Raw genomic sequence first — 21616 nt, forward strand, 5'->3', positions numbered from 1 at the left:
AAGCTTGTCTAGTATTGTAGATACAAGGTGAATCAGGGTAAAGCTCGTAAATTTAGGATGCAATATCTGCATAAAGGCAGAAGCAGGGAGTCTTAATGGAACTGCAAGGAGATGCAAATATAAACCAGCAGATATATTGTCATTGGACTCCTTTTGCTAAGATATTTTAAATCAGTGTCTGACTGTTAAAGCTATTCGCGATTTAAATATTTCTGAGGTAAAAGCTGTCTTTCATGAGGAAAAAAAAATCCATGTAATGTCCTCCACACCCTGAAGTCTAGTCCTGTATACAGCATCAGAGTGTGTCTGTGTGGACAATGTGCAACATCCTTGCTCAGTAAGGCACTTCAGCATTTAAACGTTAGTGTTAGTCGCAAGAAAGTACATTGCAGGAGAGTTTTTCTCTTTTCACTAATAATAATAAAGAAGGTGAACAATTTCTTCCATTCTTTTGACCTTAGCATGCCAACCCTAAATAGTAAACTAAACAGTCATGAAAGATTAATCACTTAGGAAATTAGTATCTTCTTATATTTCAGTCAGTGAAACTTCATCAGTGCCATCTGTTCAGTGACGGACAGGACAATGTTGATGTGGTGCACTTCATCTTGAACCACTCAGCCTTCAGACGATCTGTTGTATAGGTGGTAGCTGGAGCAGCCCTGTGAAATAGTCATGATGCCTAAACGTGAAGACCCAACCACCACTGAAAGAAATGGTAATTACAGCTGTAACTATGTGTCCTAGACACATACTCATTTTCTGTATGTAGGTCAACAGTGTGCAAGTTTTGTTTTCCTCTTGTTCTCTCTAATACAAAATCTGCTTTGTTGCAATTCATTATCTTTTGTTCAGAAGTGTATTTTACATGGCTTTTGAAAGCATCTTTGATGTGTAAGTTGGCTAGTTGTAGCATGTCAGTGTGGCTTTCTACTGGTTAGTAAATCAAGACTGCCACCACCACCGTGTTACTAGTCTTACATTTATATATCACTTACAGGAAAAATGAATAAAATGAGTGTTTTGTGGCTTCTGTAAGCTACAGAAAGGCAATGCCTCCTTTTTATATTGCTTTCAGGACCTGATACGAAGTGGCAAACATTCTTCATAGTAAGATCAGCAATATTTCCGTAGTGATACTGCACTGTTCTGGATGTAAGAAATGTTTTTGTAGGATGATAATGCCTAATAACTTATTCTGGCAAAGTGCAGGGCAACTCTTTGATATAGGAAGTACTTTCAGTCCTCTTGAGCAATACTGCTCTTCTCAAAATGTGTATCTTTTTCATATGGAACAGGTATGACATTTCTTATCTTCAGCATGGAAAGAAATTGCCAGGGACCTTATTCAAGACTGGTTTCTGAATGAGTTCATTAGGCCTTGCTAAATACCAGGGCTGGTACGACTAAACAGTGCTTTCTATATTTTTAATCCACACTTGTAACATGCAAAATGGGTTCCACTTCCATAGAAAACATCAGGAGGGACTGCCCAGCATTTTGGCAGAATATGATGTACTTCCATTTTAACAGTTCATCCTGCTTTCTTTCCTTTTGTTGTTTGAGCACCTTCATTGTCTTTCTCCACCCAGTTTTTTCTACAAATCCCTTTAGTGACCAATTGAATTTTCAAGTGATGCATCCTAATGGTGCTCATTTTAACATGAAGGAAGCACAGAATCTAATGTTGCATAGGCACAATACTTACCAGCTTCAGCAAAATTTGTATCTGAATAAGAAAAAACCCAAGCATGACTACAGAAGATACACATTTTTATAAGCATTTCTAATGAACACATTCTTAGAATGTCAAGGTGCTAAGTTTACCTTAAACATCTGTCTTCTACTTGCAGATACCTGAATGAATTGACTTCTAATAATAAGTGACCTTATTATTCATTAAAAGTACAGAGGTTAGCATTCCTGGGGTGGACAACAACGACACATCTTTTAACTGGAGAAGGCTGAGATCTTTAGGGTGCAGAATCATGATCACTTTTTGACACATTTTGCATGAAAATTTATCCTGTGCATAATCTATAATAAAATCTAACTACCTTAATGACAGCTATGAGTGTATTTGGAGATGAAAGAGTGTGAAGGAATTCAAGACTCCATCTTGATTTAAGAAGACTTAAAAATCTGGAGCTCCATTATAAATAACTATGAGACACTCCCAGAATGTGGTTCTTAGTCCATTTTTGGCTTAAAATCTTCCAAAGGTTGCAGTTGGTCAGAGCAGAGCTCAGTCTCTAATCTAGTTGTAATTTCTTTACAGGATGTTTTGCTTCATTTTTGCTGACAGTCCTGAGGAATGTTCTTGCAAGGAATGGACCACCTCAACAGTTACAAAAATGCAGTCTAGGGCCATACATTTTTGCTTTTTGACTTATTTAGCTCTAGTGAAGCCCTGCTTTGGCCATTCTTCTTGTTTCATAGTATGTCTTTTGCAAAATCTGTGATAGGAGGAGGTGTATGATTCATTACGCTAAGTTCATGAATGTGAACACGCTGTTCTAGGCTTCTCATACGGGAAAAGAAGACTTAGGGCAAAAATGTTCAGAGTGGATGTTTGAAAGAGGTCAGACTGAAAATGCCTATTATCCTCTCAAAATAGTAAAAAGGATATGTGGTGAGCTGGTCAGCTGTAGGTATCAACTGTAAAAGAACTGTTTTTTCACCAAGTAGTCAAAACTACAATTGACTTCAGATCCTCTAAGAATGCTACATGTAACTTGAACATAAACTGTTTTCTCCATATGAACATGTGTTCTTGCCATGTTAGCAGTACTATGAATGAATGACAATAAGCTAAGTAGATCACATTTCAGAACCTGAAAAAGTCAGATTGATATGATTTACTGCAGTCTCACACTCCTCAGAACGCATTAGGTACTTAATATTCTTATCCCAATTCTTGCAGTAAAGAATGCAATAAAAATGAAAAATTGCCCATCATCAAGCCACCTGTGTGATGAAGACACAACTGAAATGTGGCTTCTCTGTGTTGTTTTATTACATTTACCAATGGGTCCTGCAAGCTTGTCAGTGTCTAGTCTTGGGTGGGAAAAAGCACTACATGGTTAGGTCTTTGTCTGGCATACGTAGGGAAATGCGGGTTTATCCAGAGAGGTGGAGTAAGACACAGTGACCTGGAAATTCTTATCCATGCTTTCCTGAAGGGGGTGAAATACTGAGGTGTTTCTCACTGTATTTTTTCCTCCTCTACCTTCCGTAGCTTTTATAATAGCACAATCAGGTTTAGCCTAAAATTCTTGCACTAAAATCATGCAATAAACTTACTTATCCCTGAAGGGGAACTTTGCCTAAGAGAAGTCCTGACCCACAGACAGAGAGACAACACTCAAGCCTCATGGTGTGTAAGTGCAGCCTGGAAGGAGATGGGAAAGAGGAGAGTGTAATCAGATGATCTTATGCCCAAATCTATTACCCAATGCCAGCAGCCCCAGTGCCAACTTGATCTATGTGAGCTCAGTCTCTGTCATTTTAGTAGAACATTTGTAATTTTTCCTTACCAGTGGAAAAAAATGAGCAATTTACGGATGTAAATTGAATGGATTCCATTTGTTGCCTTTGATCCCCATCTGTAATTTTCAAATGGTGACTGGGCTACAGTTAGCTGTGCAAATTCTCTTTAGTGGCATCTACAAAGAGGAAAAGCTTATTGCTCCTCAGGCAATTTATGGAAACTCTTGATTGTAGAATTCTGCAGGCCACAGTGTATACATTAAGGCTAACAAGTCTTCCAAGACACTAGTGGATTTATGACATTGTAGTATAAATATTCTGCCTACTTTAGTATTTACAAACTTGCCAATTCAGATGCAGGAAAAAAAGCACTGTATTTGTTAGCATCAGTGTAACTGAATAGGAATTATTATTTTACTTCATAAATTCATATCTATTGCTGAACAGGATTTTTTTTGGGTTGTGATTTTTATTTTGATCTATTGGAATAAAAAGTTGCAACACTAACTGGGAAAAACTTAGAAGAAAAATCAAGCGTGGTCTCAAATATTAGGTATTCTGGTTGTTCTGTAAATGTAATTTTTATTTGTAATTTCTGTGTTCCAGGTCCCTTTCTGTGCCCAAGGTGGGCCAAGCTGTTTTTCCCAATGCTTGGAAATACACTAAGAGGATGGGGTCTGTAGTGTTAAGGTCTCAAATCTTGGATATTGAAGTCTGCACCAATTCACTCTTGCCATAGACTTTCTGTGAGATCTTGTTGTATTATTTTTGGTGTGTTTCACAGCTGTTACTTTTAGTGAAATTCATCTTCACAGATGTGTGTGGGACACTCATATTTACTTGACCTGAAGGAATGATATGGAATATTATAGAAATTTTCCCATTATTTTGGACTAGTACTTCATGCGTATTTGTTGTCTAATATGATCTTGCATTGCTGACATTTCTACATGTTGGGCATCCAGTTTATTAGCTATCTAGGTTGATGTCTTTCCAGCACTGGAAAAAATCCAGCACAATCCATTCCAGAGGAAGACACAATAATTGCTTGCAAGGCTCTATCTGAAAATGATCTGTTTCGTTGGCTTGACAATTAAGTAGAAATTTATTTTATGACATATACAAAAAGCCTGATAGCATTTTTTGAATTACAGATTACTTTATGTACCACTGAATTTTTTTTTTTTTATGGCACCAGCACGTAGAATTGCTCAACAGCAAATCTGTTTTACAGCAACTAACTATTTTACTCAACAGTAATGTGAGCGGTAGTATTCGTATTTTATGGAGTGGTTCCAAGAACAATTATCTCTCTCACAGTGAAAAATCAGGGAAACTATGGCAGTGTAAAACAAGTCTAAAAAAGAATCCAAAATCTGAAATCTGAGTAGTACCGTCTGAAAAATATTGTACAAACAACTTGGAAAAATGAGGTAAAGAATGCAATAGCCTCCACAATCTGCTAAATGGCCACCTCATATAGCAAAGACTCCTATAGTTTTAAACATTTTTTCCTGTCCTTAATTTCCTCATCAGCCAACATGTCACAGCTCTCTCCTGAGCTGTCTGATGCTCTGTTTTCACTGCGGCCTGTGACCTTCAGGTTAGTCTGAGCACAAATTCGGGATGCCCTCCTTTAGTCTTGTTGGCTCATTTGTGGCTATAGTCTAAAACATAAATAAGACTTCAGGTAAAATGATAGCTTACTCAGATTACACTTTCCCTGTCCTTAGTCTAGAAAGATAAGAAAGTTTCCCTTAAACTACTGTGGAAAAAAAAAAATCAGAAAGTGATTGGGTTTCCTGGAGCATAAGGAATTATGGACTATAGCTCCAAATATACTTAATGATATATGTATCATTATGGCATGTTATGTGTCCTGGAAAACGTGATAACTGAGCAATAGTTTTCTGTGGGTCACAGAAACTCAAATTAGCTGACTCAAAGCCTAATAACCTGGCATTAGCCCTATGAATATTTATACAGTGAAGAAATGAGGTCCTATCAACCCTTTTGTGGAACAACGAGTAATTCCAGACAGTGCTTTAGTGAGACTTAGTTGATTTTAGTGGAGGATTCACTGAACTTTTGATAAGCGGGTTCACATGAAGATCTGTTTAAAAAAGCAGAATACATGTATATCAACTTAAAAGGATCCCACATAGTGATGATTTTGTTCCTGCATCAGAAAGTATACATTTTTATTTTAACAAACCATAGCACCAGAAATGCTTTTCAGTTTTCCTATAGGATGATAATACAGTGCCTGGGGAATGCACTGTACTGTTTCTCTATTGTGGTTTATAGAAAAGCATTTAAATTTAATGCTAAACTGCATTTAGATTTAGTGTCACTGTGAAATGTAATCTGTGTATCGTTGAAATGATTCTCCAATTATTCAGTTAGACATAGTTCAGTTAGGGTTGGCCACAAGCCCCTAGAATTGTGAGTTATGAGCTACCTAGCCTCTTGCTTTCCTCTTGAGAAATACTACAGCGTTAATGACCTGAAATGGCTTTCTAATAATAATAATAATAATAATAATGTTAAGCATAGTAATGCTTATTTATCTCTCTTATTGCTCAAATATCCAGTGTGGTATGGCTGCATAGCTTACATGAATGTGTGTATCACTGTTCAGGACAGATTTCAGGGGTGGTAAAGCTCCTTCATTGCCCCTCCTTAGTATTTTGTTCCTTCAAAACAGCACCAACTGCTATCACAGCTGACCCAAGTCAATAACTTTTAGCTCTCGTCTGATCTTCAGCTTTTATCCTAGTGACACAGCTTATGACATGGAGTGGAAACTGGAGGATTGGAGAGCCCTCCATGGCTTCCAGCTTCTTTTAAAAATAAATTCTAGTACAATGCTCTCTGTATCATATCCCAAGACCTGGAAGAGATCTCTTATTCTGTGGATACAGCAGAATGAGAAGGACAAAACTCTGATTCCTATCAACACATTTCATCTCTAAACGAGCATTGGGCTGTCAGGGCAGGAATGTTCTGAAGTTCAGTCTGGAGATATAATTTTAAATTTTTGCAGAATTAACTTTTGAATCTGCACTTGTTCTTGTTAGGTATGTCTGTAGTACCCATTACTCAACTAGATCTGCATGATTCCATGTGATCACTGGTCACATTTTCTGGGCTTGTTTTGTGGCAATATATGCTTTTGTTTGATTTTATGCTTTTTATTCATTTCTTTAAAAAACTTAATCTTTATCACTCATATGCCTTAGCATTTACTTGCAAAAGAGACATAAACACAGGAGTCACTATTCAGATACACTCATCTCTAATAGTGTTCTCAGTACTTTCTTCAAGGAGCCTGAAATCTATCAATTATTTTAACACTGTATTTTACCTGAAATGTTGGATTTGGACAAGTTCATTTGTTACCCTTATGCTATTAGAATTAATTAAACCCCAACAGCTAGCTTCTGTCCTTCTGAAGTCTCAGTGTTGCATAATCCATTGTCAGTTTCACTGTTATGCCAATATGATGTCAACTTGATCAGAATATACTTTCACTGCTAATGCATGTTTCAGTATATGTAATAAACCTCTAGCTGTTTGCATGTTGCATGGGCTTATCAGGAATGCAGTGAGACCAATCTTGTACCATTAAGGTGTTTCCCTGGGAATTTCTGTTTGTCTGGAGGAGATCAGCAAAAGCATTAGTTGCAATAGAAGACTGTGCCCTATTGTCACATGCGAAGTATCTCTTTAGAAGTGTCTGTCTTCATCTTTGCAAGCTTTCAATAGCAATGTAATGATCTTTGTCAAATAGAGATCCTGTTACTGTCAGCAGCAGAAGGCATACGTCCAGACAGAACAAAGGAGTGCTTATTTTCACATTCCACTGATGATATTGAATGATAATATTTTTGCACAGTGTTAAAAAATTATTGTGCAGATGCTGTGGAAATGATAGAAAATGTACTTACAATGAAATGTTTTGTGGAAGGAACTTATACTCCCTACATATATCCGGGGTTTAAAATGCCTGTCAAATTCTGGGTAATATCCCTTTGCCCATTATGGCACACAGTGAAACAAGATCCTAGATTCCTACTTGTTTTCAGCTTTACATATTTTACTGCTTCTATTTGATATTAGGTAAAGCCAAGAAGTTCTGCCTGATTAGCTACAGCAGTCCATAGATAATCAATTTGTGTATAAACTTTCAATGAATCACTAGTGGCTTAATTAAATTTATAAAAGGAACTAGGGAACTAGGGAATGGATGGAGAAAGACAGAATATAAAGAAAAATTCAGAAGTATTACAGATGAGTTAAGAAGGAAGATAACTGTAGTTTGTCCTTGCCTGAAAAATGTAACTATAGGAATCATGACATGTCACCTGTCCTGTCTGTACAGAGGGGAAAGAGACAACTTACATCTGGAACATACGTGTTATATAGGAGTGGAATGGCAGCTGCCTATTTCTATCATGGTAATATTTCTTAGTGTTCTTATTAATCTCCTACTACCATGTATTTCTATATATTCCACTGACATGTCTCAAGTGCTGTCTCATAGGTGCAAACCTAAAGATACCTCAAGAGAACCTCTTAGCTTCTGGCTTCTCAGGTATTAGCTGGGTTGCTTCTGAAGAAACACTGCTGGTGAATACCACTAGCAGTTTCATGAGTGACCCATTAACTAACATATTCATATCATATATTTTCAGAGTATAATAATTATTATGATGGATATAATGCATATGAAAGAGAGTATCGTTTTTCTTTCTTCTCTCTATATACACGATCCCAGTTTCAAAGTATACCAGGCAAATGAATTGGATACTTTCCTGGTTATCGATGGGTAGCAGAGACAGCATCTCTTATTGAACTTATGAAGACTGAAAAGATTTAAGCAAGAGACCCACCACAAAACAATGATGTTTCTGAGCAGAATTATTATTTGCTTCTGCAAATAGGCTTTCTTTCTACAGTCTCCAGTGTTTTTATCATTTCCTGAGTGGGAGAAGAGGGCTGTGGTGCAGCATATGAGCGAGCTGGGTCAACTTTTGTGACTGTGCTTATAGAGATTTGGTTGTTGGAACTGAGAGTAAGTGTCCTCTTTCTTCTGGGGCTGTGCTCTTCAGCCATGCTGAAGCTATAAAGCTTCACATCCTTCAGTCAGTAAAATCAGAAAATTTTTTTTTGCATTTTCTTTAATCTCAGCCAGTGCTTATCTTTCATATGTTTAATAGAATCTCTGAGAATTAGCTGAGAATCATTTTAATCTTCCTTGTTCTTCACCCAAAATGTAGGATATTATTATCATGTTTTGAGGGTCCTCATGTCCTACATGTTTCTTCCATGAGAGTGAGTTCTTCATGTCATCACTTTAGGGCCTATTTGAGTGTTGAAAGGCAGTCTATTTTTCTGGCTTCGTCTTATTTGTTGAAAACTATTAGCCATGTTCCAAAAAGCTGGGTTTGTGAAATGGTGTAAGGGAGTACAATGCAATAATTGCCAAGAATTCCTTGAAGCCACCTTAAATCCACATTTCACATGCACTGACCTTTGCTTTCACTCCACAGATGGCAGTGATGTTGACAATGAAGAAAGCAGTGCAGTTGAGGATGAAGAAAATATTAAACGAACAGGTCAGTAATGTGGATTACTTTGAGGACACACTCAGATTTTTCTGATTATCTGTAAGAATGAAGGAGAGGGAAAGGTCTCCCTACAACATATTGCCTTCTCTCATGTGGTGGTTGTTTGTTTTGTTTGGTTTTTGTTTTTTTTTTTTTTTTTTTTTCCCACCACATATACCACAGGGGGGAAAAGAGCAACATCAAGAACAAGAAGGGGACATGCCAGAGGCAGAGCCAGGCGTGGTGGTGAGGAGAATGAGGATGATGAAGATGAAACAGGGAGAGCTGGGCATCGTAGGCACAGAAATCGTAGAGGACGGGGACGAGGAGCTGGAAATGAGGGCAGTGATTTTGATGTGGACCCTATGAAAACCAGGAAGAACAAGACAAATCAGAAATCCAAGGAGGATGATGAAGAAGTAGAAGATGAAAAAGGAGGTAAAAGTGGGAAAGGCAAAAATGAGAAGAAACAGGACAAAAAGACTGATAAGAAAGGGAAAAAAGAGAAAGCCAACAAGAAGAAAAAAGACAAAAAGAAATCAGGATCTGGGTAATTCAGTAATTTTCTTATTTTTCAATACAACCCCAAATATCTTTTATAAAACCTGCTTTCATTTATGGCTGTGAAATACCAAGAGCCAGTATGACTCCTTTACTAACTTACAGCCTGGTTAGAACTGGACAGATTTTTATTGTTTCTGCAATGAGGACATGCTGGCTCAGTGAAATGGAAACTTTCCACAAAGCCTCAGTGGAACTAAGTCAGGGGTTTGTTTGCAGTTCCAGGGTGGGACCTCAGGAAATGACCAGCCAGACCCTTCTAGGATTGCTGATACCCTGAGGATTGGGTCAAATCTGGTCAGGCAGAATGGGAACTCTAGCCAGGGTCACCCTTATTGTGGTTAAATGCACTAAGTTTATTAAGTTTATGAGCCACTCTCTGGAGAAAGGGAGTGAAAGTGGCAGGGGAGGGGAGAAAGTGGCAAAGAGGTGATAACAGGTGGGAACTCTCCTGCTCTTTCCCCAAAACTACACTCCCCCAAATCCCAAGCTAACTGTCCAAAGGTCTAGTTTTATTTCCAGTGCTGCAGAACTAAAATCTTTACACTTTTCTCAAGATCAAGTTCTTGTTTCCCAGGCAGGTTTCAGCCAGCTTTTTTGTAAAAGATCAGCACTAAAAATTTCAAGAGCCCAGAATCAACGTCTGAGATGGGATCTTCCAGCCTGTCTCCTACTGATTCCCTCTGAAATATTGCCATTGACTTTTCCACAGCATTTAATGTAACCTGGCTTTGGATGACCCCACTAACATGGAGCACTTCAGAAAATTATTTTGTATTTTTCTGCTATCCTGGCAATCTTTTCCTGTCCCTTCTCATGCTATTGACAAGAAACAACCCCTGGGAATGGTGTATAGTAGAGCAAATGGAGCTAGGCATGCTTGTATCAGTGGAGGGAGACAGAGATTCCCCTTCCTCCATTCAGCGCTTGCTACAGCTATTTGTGTTCCAGAAGGCATCACTGGAGAACACAGTTGGAGTCAAAAGGAAGAAAAAAACACAGTGAGACATGCTGTTGCATGCTGTCTGTCTATGATCTCATTTCAATGTACTTCTTCATTCCCCTTCCCTACAAGAATGCCTAAAATCTTTCTTTGTCCTGGCTCTTCGCTGTGGTGCCAATGATATCCCTCTGCAATTTCCTGTGCTCATAATAACAACAGTCCTGAATGTGTCAAACCATGTTCCTTTGCTTATTGTTGTCTTCCAACATAAACATTTACTAAGTGTTAATTAAAAAAACCTACCCAGTGAAAATATAACATTGAATAAGGGCACAGTGTTTTTTATTGTCTTCCAAAGTTCTTAACATTAAAATACATATGTTTAAATTAAATAATTAGAGATTGGTACCTGGAGCAAGCCTTTATTTTTGAAGCAGTAAGCATACATAACATTTGAGGAAAACCAGGATGTTCGGGAAGATACCTCAAGAACATTATATTTTCAGACTTTTAGGGGACCAGCTATAAGATTGCAGAATAATAAATGTAAGAATATTTTAAAAGCTTTTTTTAAAAAAAACCCCAAGTAATCTCAGATCAAAGGAAAATAGGCTGGTGATCAGTTCAGCTGTGATTCAGATAAAGGATTTGCAGACCTTCAGGACAGAAGAGAAGGGTGACAGCATAGAAATATAGCCTGTCTAGCAAGTCCATGAGGACTTATCACAACAAATGATACATACTGTTTAAATGTACATCTTGCTGATGTAGTGTTTCAATTGCCAAGACATTTCAGCATGAAAAAGCATGACAAGAGTGAAACAAGAAGCTGAGAAAGAAAGAAAGAAACAAACAAAAAAGCCAAAACAAAAAGAAAGAAAAATTAATTGCGATGTTATTCCACAGGGAGGTAATACTGTATTTGCTGCTGTCATGGATTTTGCTAGGCCCTAGAAACATTACCCTTTTTAGCTAGGGCACAGTACAAGTCAGTAGAATCTGTTATTATCCTCTTCCTCCCTGCTACTTTTCATCTAAATCAGGAAAACCTCTTTAGCCCTTATTATTCTACATAAAGGACATAAAGGAATCCTAGATGAACTCTGTGTTAATTTTTTTTATTTTTTAACCTGATTATTTTGATCTCTACTAATCTGTAGTAGTAAATTTCACAGGGTAATTCCGTTGTGAAAGATGTTATTTCTGGGTGAGTTTTAAATCTTCTGCTCTTAGATGGTATTAGTTTTTGATGTGGGTGACTGTTACCTGTTAATGAGGAGGGGGGGCCTGCTCTACACTTTTCATAATCATTGTCCCAAAAATATTAATGATAAAATGCTTCTTGTAGTCTCACTGCGAAGATCTTTGATACTCTGAGGTTGAAATGCTATTTTATTCTTTACTGGCTTGTCTAATTGTAATTGATTGGTCTTAGATAGAAACTGTATGCAGTCACTTGATCTAAATCCTCAGAGAAGGAATATTCTATTCTGCCTAGCCTGTGTAGTTTCTGTTTTTACTGTATAGCTCTATATGTGAGCAAATAAACTGATTTTTTTTTAGGTTTACTAAAGAGTATAAAGCTTATGCTGAAATCCAAATGTACATGCAAGATTAAACCAGTACAATCACTGCATCTTTTTTCTAGCGGGAATATTGCTGAAGAACACTAATTGCCAGGGGATGTTATGGGGATTATCAGTACACAATAGAATTTTCATGAAAAACTAGGAAGATATGTAGTGAAATTTATTCACTTGTCACTCTAGACTCTTAAAGTTCTACCAGTCTTTTCCCTGAAACATCCAGGCTCCAAGAAATCATTTTCATCTTTATTTTTACCTCTATGAAATGGCTTTTACAGAAATAATGAAAGAAGTAGATTACATCCATAAAGAGGAGATGAAACTAAACCCAAAACACAGATGCACAATATGGGTGTAAAACCAAAACACAGATGAACAGTATGAGCAAGTTCATTATGTGTGTGATTTAAGGAAGTGCCATTGTTTTCAAGAGCTCTACTGACTTAGGAAAAGATGCATTGTGTCCATTGAATTTGAGCCAAGGAAAATGGGAGCTTGATGTGAAAATACTTAGGGATGCTTGATGCTCTGTGTTAGCCTAAAGGTCACAGTGAACTCTTCTGGCCTTTAAATGTATGAATCACAATCTTTCATGAAAGGCTAAGACTTTTGGTTGCAGAAGACAGAATTCTGATTTCCTGGCTTGAATCTCATAGTGTTCAACTACTCCACTAATGGAAAATCTGTTGTAACTGCTTAAAGTTTGACCACATAGTGTAAATACTCTTGAAAACAATGATTTCCCAAAGATGCTTTTGGAATTTTTATTATTTTTGTTGTTCCAAAAGAAAGTGAAAAATGGATGTGTTTGCAAAGGCAAATAAAGCAGTAATGGGCAACAGGCACAATAACCAATATTATCCCTATTTTACCTCTTGTGTTCTGCTCAGTTTCCAAAGCAGCTCGCTGTGTTAGCACCTGCCACTCATATTTCCCACCACTCTCACTGTAGTCTCGTAAAATGCTATATTTCAATTTTGCATAACCCAACAATCTTCTGTCAAAGGAAATCCTCAATATTGGGCATGTTGCTGTCTGCTTTGTAAGATGCAAAGCAGCCGATTGTAACAACTATGGATTTAAAGCTGTCTCCTTTAATCCTTCTGTTCTTCTCAAAGACATGACTCTCTGCATTATAATGCCTCAAAGTTATATGCAGAAATTTGGCCTTCAACCATTTGACTTAAGTTTTTATATAGTTCTTTCCTTGCTTGTCGCAGTACTGGACTAACGATGAAGATGTCTGATGGTCAGTCGCAGTCTTTCTGTAGATTTTTATTTTCTGTGGCACTGGTTTTTATCACATATAAAGTGATAAGTCTGAAATTTTATGGCTGATGGGTTCAACCTTCAAACATGACCGTCCTTTGAATAAATAGCATTTGAGTCTTTAATAGCAGGGCATCTAATAACTATGAGAGCCTCTTTCTTTCCTTTGCTTAGGAAAGACGCTTAGTCCAGTGTGTCTGAAATTTTTAAACTGATCCCCTGTAGCTTTTGCTAAAATGTTTTATATTTCATGAAAACTAAAGATAGACGACCAATGAGACATTTTTATTTTGCTGTGTTGCAAAAATAATTTTGTTTTTATTGTGTTAGTTTTGAAACTTTTCATAAATATTCTTGCTGATAAGCCCTTTTGTCCTTTATGTAACACAAACAAATCCTTCAACCTTTATATCACACAAATCTTTAACTATAGCTGTTTTATCTGTCTTGGTAGAAGAAAATGTTTATAATTCCTCGGTTGTCCAGAGGATAGAAATTATACAATTAGGTGACTTAGGTAATGAATCGTTTATCTCTGACAACAGATTTTGAATATCAAACTCTCAGAAAGGTGAATTATAAGCAAATCAGTCTGGAAACTGATTGCTTGATAAAGTCTGAATGAACCGTTCCCAAGGTAAACTAGAAAACTATTTAAAAAAACCCCAGCAGTACATTATCAAACATTCAAAACAGAAAAAAGAGGCGAAAGAAAACACAACAAACAAACAGAAATGCATCAAACTGCTTTAACTAAGAGCTCACTTAGTGGTAGTTGTCACTGTCAGCTTTTTAGGGCAAGAAGTCAGTCTAATGAATTCTCTTTTATAATTTTCCTGTTTGCTGGCATAAGAAGAGGAAACACATTTTGCTAATGACTTGCTATATGCCATTATAAGAGATGTAACATTGCTCACAGAAAAGGATATCTATGCAGGTTTTAGGAAAGTGGACATTGCCTTAGTCAGCATTGCTTTCCAAAGATATTACAAACCAGTGCATGGATAAGAAGTTCAAACTGCAAACACAATACATCTGGAGATGCCACTACTATTGCATCTGCTTAATCTGAGTGTTATGGGTTTGTGTCATGGCCTTGCTGCAATATGGCTTTGAATCTTTCCCATCTCTGAAATATTACTGCCTCGATCAGTGTACAGACTGTGATCTGGTATTTAAATTTGTCTTTGCTGTGACTGTGGTGTCTCTTCTTTCTCCTGTAGTGCCCTGAATCAGGGTGAACAAGTTCATTTTTATGGCTGCAGTTACGGTGTCATTTGCCTGTTGTGAGTTTGGGTTGGACATTTAGGAGGCTGGTTACTTGTGCAGGAAAAATCAGTGGTGGTTAGGCACTTCCCCAGGAGTGCTGTCCACTCTCCATGGGATGCTCTGGGTGTAGTGCTGGCAGAGCTGTGGCTCTGCACTTTGTGTGCAGGCTTTGCCTTTCATACTAAAATTAATAACAAGTCTAGGTGAGCTGTATCCTTCTTTCTGTGCAATAGCAAAGGCATTTATCTAGGTCTCAAAGTTAAGAAAAATTAACACTCTGTGCTTCAGTGAAATCTGTCTGTTCTGAGTTTTGGTGATGGTTTTTGTTCCTGTTTTTGTTTGAAGCTCTGATTCCGACTCTGAGGAGGAGCCAATTACAGAGGAGGAATTGGCCAAGCTGAAAGAAGAGGTAGAAGAAAAAAAGAAACTAATTGCCACACTACGAAACAAACCATGGAAGATGAAAAAGAAGCTGTCTGTTCTGAAGTAGGGTTTGATTTCCATAATGAATATCTGCTTTGCTGCTTTGCACTTTGCACTATTTTTCTGAACCTTTGCTTTATTTCTAGACCAACTGACACAATTAACTCCAAACCAACTCTAAATCTCTTTCGCAGGATATGCTTTAACAGAAAGTGGAGTAAATGGCATTGCAGATCAGTGCTTTCTTGTCTCTGTAGACCTGAAATCAAATACGAAAAACTCAATTAATTTTCTTTTTTAAGTTTGCATTACATCCCCTTACAGAATCTTTCCTTTTCTTCAGCTATGCTAATGATAGTAAATTCTGCTGTTGATAAGTTTAATATCTCATTCAAGAAAGATGATGTAATTTCAGAAATATCTGAAGATTACTTGGGTGGGAAAAGAGGATTTATCTTTCTATTCTAACCTTTTGGAAAGAAAACTGTTGGTTTTTTTTTTTAACTTATTGTTGTGGTTTAACCGTGGCTGGCAACCAAGCACCACACAGCCACTTGCTCACTCCCACCTTACCCAGAGGGGTGGGAAGAAGAATCAGAAAAGAATGTAAAACTTGAGGGTTGAGGTAAGACAACTTAATAGTAAACCAAAAGATGCACATGCAAGCAAAGCAAAGCAAGGAATTCATTCCCATCTGCAGGCAGGTGTTCAGCCATCCCCAGGAAAGCCGGGCTCCATCATGTGTAATGGTTACCCAGGAAGACAAACACTATAATGCCGGATATCTCCCCTTCCCTCTTCTTCCCCCAGTTGATATACTCAGCATGCTGTCCCATGCTATGGAATATCCCTTTGGCCAGTTTGGGTCACCTGTCCTGGCTGTGTCCCCTCACAATGTCCTGTGCCCCTCCAGCGCTCTCGCTGGCAGGGCCCAAGAAACCAAAGAGTCCTCAACTTAGTATAAACATCACCCAGCAACAACTGAAACCATCAGTGTCCTATCAACATTGTTCTCACACCAAATCCAAAACACAACTGCACCAGCTGCTAAGAAGAAAACTAACTCTATCCCAGCTGAAACCAGGACACTTATGAAAAAGCAAACTGATTGGAAATTGAGCTCTTGTTTTCATGCATTTTTAGGTGTGCCACATATAAAATTGTATTTTGCCCTAGCAAACCTATCACTACATTTTCACTAAGGCTAAAAATTAATGAAATTTCATTTACAGTTAAATTTCCACCAAGCACTGGAAACTGGTTAAATACAGATAACTTTATTCTTTTGCCAAAACTGTTACACTCCTCTGTTTTGAAGAACTCACACACTGCAGTACTGCCCAAATACGAACAAAATACATGGCCTTGCTTTATTAGAAACCTCTAATACAGAAAAGATGCTCTCTCCTGCAGACAGTTTTTGATAGATAGAAAACACAGACTAATGGTAGGAGAGAGCATATGAAATATGGCGTGGAAGATCTACAGATCTTTTCCTTCTAGAAGGTAAGGTCATTTTGCGAAGGATACAGTTGCAAAGAGGAAATGGAAGGTATGTTGTGAAAGAGGTAACATGGAAGGGTGTAAAAGACAACAAAGTACCTAGGAGATGTAAAGTGGAAGCATTGTGAAGGTGAGGGAAATTTCAGAAAAAATAGATGAGCAGATTAGATAATCTAGTGATTATTCTATTTTGCATAGCCTATAATTGAAGGATCTTCATGTAAATAAAGTTAAAATTATTGTATTCTTACTATGAACAGAACTTCTATTTTTATAGCCATTCTTCTATCCCAGCATTCCTAGCAAATCCTAGTTGATAGGAAACTTCCAGATCTGGTACAGCCCTCAGATTATTTACCATTATTGCTTTTCTATGTGGGTGGCAATGGAGCTGCAACATGTAGTCCAAGGACAATCAAAATAAACTTCAGGCCTTGGAGTGGATCGTAAGCAAAGTTGGAGTAGCGGTAATTTTTTCTTCTATTCCCCCTGGTTGTGGGCAGTCATACTGGAAGAAACAGATAGAGCTGGTCTTTTAATACATGGCTCCATGGCTGGTGTCACTGACAGAATTTTGGATTTTTCAGTAACAGGATGGTCTACATGGCACCAGGCCTGTGGGTGTTGTATGGAATTCTCTTTCAAAGGGGGAAGAGGGTCTTTGCTCATGAACTAGCAGTACGGATTGACAGAGCTTTAAACTACACTTGAAGGAGGAAGGGGATAACACCAGTCTCATCCATGACAAGTCACAGGATGATACACAAAGGTTTGAGGGATGGGGTGCTGGTGAGGTCCCTCAGCCTGTTGCTCTGTGACCTGCTGGGTACACTGGAGCACATTTAAGTCTTACAAAGAGGAGCCAAGGGCTTCTGAAGTAATAGGAGTCAACAGGAAAGCACCAGGGAAATACCTCAAAGGAATTACAGGTAAACTCCTCTAAAAAGATGACATGACTGACAGCCCAGCTGAAGTGCCTCTATCCCAATGCATGCAGCATGGGCCACAAACAGGAGCTGGAAGCCACTGTGCTGCTACAGAGCTATGACCTAGCTGCCATTACTGAAACTTAGTGGGATGAATCCTGGGACTGAAGGTCCCTGCTATTGGTGGCTACAAGCTGTTCAGAAGAGACAGGAGAGGACAAAGGCATGGAAGGGTTGCCTTTATGTCAAGAAATGGATAGATTGTGAAGAGCTGTCTCTGAAGAATAACCATGAGCCTGTTGAAAGCTTATGGGTAAGAATTAGAGACCAAGACAACAAATAGAACTTTGTGGCCCGGCTTTCTGCAGACTTCCCAATCAAAAGCCTCCTTACTCCAGCCACAGGAGGCATCAAGGTTGCAGACTCCCATGCTGCTGGGGGACTGACATCTACTGGAAAAGTAGCAGAGAGAGCTGCAGGCAATCCAGGAGACTCCTGGAGTGCATTGAATGGTTAACTTTTTAGGTGCGGTAATAGGCAGCCCTACCAGAGGGGACGTGATACTGTAGGTCAATCAGAAACATGACGACTGGAGGCAGCCTGGGCTACAGTGATCATGCACTGTTAGAGTTTGTAGTCCTGAGGGATAGGGGACAGGCAAAAAATACTGTCAGTAGCCTGAATTTTAGGAAAGCAAAATTCCAGCTCTTCAAGAAAGTAGAATCAGACTAGATATAAGGAAGACATTTGTTACAATGAGCATGGCAAAACACTGGAACAGGTTGCCCAGAGCAGCTGTGGATGCCCCATCCCTGGAAATGTGCAAGGTCAGATTGGATGGAGCTCTGAGCAACCTGCTCTAGTTAAAGATGTCCCTGCTCATTGCAGGGAGGTTGGACTAGATGACCTTTAAAGATCCCTTCGAACCCAAATCATTCTATGATTCTGTCATCAACATCAGCTTGTTCTCTCAGTCTGCTTATATGACACTGTAAAAAAGACATGTTTGAAGACTAACTGAAAAATATATTTGCAGTGCTGGGAAATGTTGATTAACTACAGAGAGAAACCTCTAAATCAGATATGTAATTTTTTCACATGATATGTTTTAGCTCAGCCACTAGTTGTGGGTTTGAATGAGGAGACCCTCAATGAACATCTACAGCCTGTGTCACCTTTTACGGGTCAGAGGGAGTGGGAATATCAATCCTTTCTGGCTTAAAAAAAATCTGTGTTACTAGGAAATGTTTGTAATTACATGACAGCTTCTAGTTATCCTCAGTGAATGTTAAATTGCTGCACTTATTTTAGTCTCTGAGGAGGGCTTTCTCATTTAAGCCAATAATGAGTTTTCAAAATCCCACCCTTGTTATCTGTCTTTTTATTTTAACAATTTCTTTCTTAATATTCAGGGTGAAATGGCCTTGTACATTCAGCACGGACAGCAATTCCACCTAAATGTCCATTAGTTTATCAACTCTATTCTCATGTTTATGAAATCTAGACTGGGACACTAAACATGCACTCAATTTTATTTGCCAACATCAAGAGGTTTATTTTAGTAAAAAACATGCGTCAATGTGCTCTTTTGGCAGTTTGTGACTTTTTTTTCAGCTCTGCTTTGCTACAGCCCTCTCTGAAGTAGACTTGGAAGCATATTACCAGCTTATTTGCCCTAGAAAAATGTGTATGCCAAAAGCAAATGACAGTTTTTTCCATAGTAGCTTATTTATTTTAAATCTAATTTTAATAAATGAAGAATTACTTTTATTGCTGTGTTTCTCTGTCAAAAAAGTTTTCAAAAATAGTCACCTTTTATTCCAGGCAATCCCATTCAAGTTGTGACAATTCTGTACAGAATCATGCATATCTCAGCAGACAAAACACGTAAATCCAGCAAACAGCTGGAACAATAATAATAATAAAAGGTAAAACCTAATATTTAGTCACATTTTTAAATGTGTGTGCTGAGAATTAGGTTTTTTAAATTTGCGTGTTGCATTTTAGATGAAAATGATGGAATTTGGAAGCACTCAGTACCTTTGAAAAAATCAAACAAAATCATTTACATACCAAAATACACTCATAGACTAAGTTTTCTGGAGTCCTGGTTTTTAATTGGCTTTTTGGAGCCTAAGTTCACCTGAGTTGCAATGGAACACCTGGTTTTATTATGCTGCTTAAAATAATTGTTATCTAGATGATGTATTACAATGGTAGTCATAATAATACAGAAGTACCTATATTAGCACATTTTAGGTTATCTATATATTTGTTTTGTATTTTGCCAAGTTTCTTAAGATTTATACCAGAATCATTAGTCTTACAGATTGCCATTACACATGTGGAAAATGGACACACAAAGTCTTTAAGTGCCTTGAACTTGTAAATGAATAATGTGACTTTTGAATACTCTTATAATACCATCTCTTGCTGCTGAAACTTTTGGTCAACAGTTATTTTCTCTGTCATCTGCTTCTTCTTCAGTGAAGGTTTTAGGGTATTATGGGATGTGTGGGAAAGGAAAGAAGACTATCTTCTTAGAGGTGGAAGAAGAAATTTCCTTATTCTTTGTCTTCCAGCTTCTGCAATAGAGAGAGACTTCATTGGAGATTTCTTCTCAGCATTAAGAGGAATGTTCTTTAGTGTGAACCAAACCCAACTTCCATGTTTGTTCTGTATTAGCACCAATTTTTTTCCAAGAATGAAAAAAATATATTCCCTAGGAATGCTCAAGGTTTTGTTACATATTCATGACAAAATAAGACCAAAAAAAATTACTTTTTTCATATTACTCTGAAAAGCGAATGTTAGGGATAATTAGGACTTTTCATTCTAAATACTATTTTTTTTAAAGAAGTGTTAATTTATCAGAACAAACTATTTTTGGGGAAAGATTTAATTTTGACTATTTTTTTTTAAAGTGACAATAAATTTTAAATTGTTGAAACATTTTGTTTAAGCATTTTCAAGACTGAACAACCCCCTCACTTCGATGATTCAAAACCAATTTTTCCATAACATGAAATTATGGGATAGGAAAGTGATTTCTACTTAGGTCAAGTGACTACTTTGTGAAATAGTCCATCTTCCTTAATTTTTTTGTTCTGAAAATACATGAATGAACAGTAACTTTAGAAAACAGATGCAGAACTCATTGCTTTGTAGAAAATAACTTCTGTCAAAACCTGGCTGAATTACTCATTGCTGAAATGGCATTTTTCATAGAGATGCACTGGTAAATTAGATCAGCTCTAATTTCTAATTTACATCCCTGTGTCTAGAAAGATGCATTTCAAACAGCCCCCATTCTCTGAAGAACCATCACTGAGGATACTACTCTGCTGCATGGTCTCTCTGCGATTTGAAGTTAAGCTGTACCAGCACTGTCAGACTCTAGCCTCTCCTTGAGACATCATGATCAGATCTTTACAGTCTGGAGATGTGAAAAATGAAGAAGAAGCCAAGGAGAGGAATGAGAAGGTGTTTTATGGGAAATAGCATCGCCACTCTCCCAGGCCCTAAGCGATAGCCTAAGTTAGGCTGTGGGCTGGGGACATATGCGTCCATGCTATTGAGAGCATGTGTGTGGCTGGAGTTTAGACTTTTTTTCGTTTCCAAGACAAATATTTTCCTTCAGAAGAATTTTCATTTTTTTTTCCTTTTTTTTCCTTCCACTGGTTTACATGGTTTGTGAGTATGCTGTGCCTTTCCTATGGGAGATGGAGATTTGTCCCCATTTGTTCCTTGTTGGTGCACATAACACTTATAATCAAAGTTTTGTGCTATAAAAATAGCAAAAGCTATTAACAGCTACGTAGTTTACATCCACCAGCAAAGCCTATTATGGTACCATATAATCAGAGAACTGAGCACAAGAATCCAGAAATGTGCTTTAAAGCTGTACCACAAGCAAGTTTGTGAACTATCAAAAGAAACGAAATGACAATACCCCTGCCCTTCCCACCCCCAACCAAAAAAAAGGCAGTCAAATGTCAAGCTTCTTAGGCTTTTCAAAAGACATCCAATTAAATA

General features: G+C 37.8%; 1 protein-coding gene across 1 annotated transcript in view; it reads left to right on the top strand.

Moving 5' to 3' along the window:
• Nucleotides 1-587: 587 nt before the first annotated feature.
• Nucleotides 588-21616, top strand: part of TMC1 (transmembrane channel like 1) — a 68170-nt gene continuing 47141 nt past the window's right edge. Inside the window, exons 1-5 of the mRNA XM_055791688.1 lie at nucleotides 588-718; nucleotides 9045-9114; nucleotides 9167-9184; nucleotides 9295-9651; nucleotides 15075-15215. Coding sequence (XP_055647663.1) covers nucleotides 676-718; nucleotides 9045-9114; nucleotides 9167-9184; nucleotides 9295-9651; nucleotides 15075-15215 — 629 coding nt within the window. The 5' untranslated portion in view covers nucleotides 588-675. The remainder of the gene's footprint in view (nucleotides 719-9044; nucleotides 9115-9166; nucleotides 9185-9294; nucleotides 9652-15074; nucleotides 15216-21616) is intronic.

Source organism: Falco peregrinus, chromosome Z (assembly GCF_023634155.1).
Source record: "Falco peregrinus isolate bFalPer1 chromosome Z, bFalPer1.pri, whole genome shotgun sequence".
NCBI classification, from domain to species: Eukaryota; Metazoa; Chordata; class Aves; order Falconiformes; family Falconidae; genus Falco; species Falco peregrinus.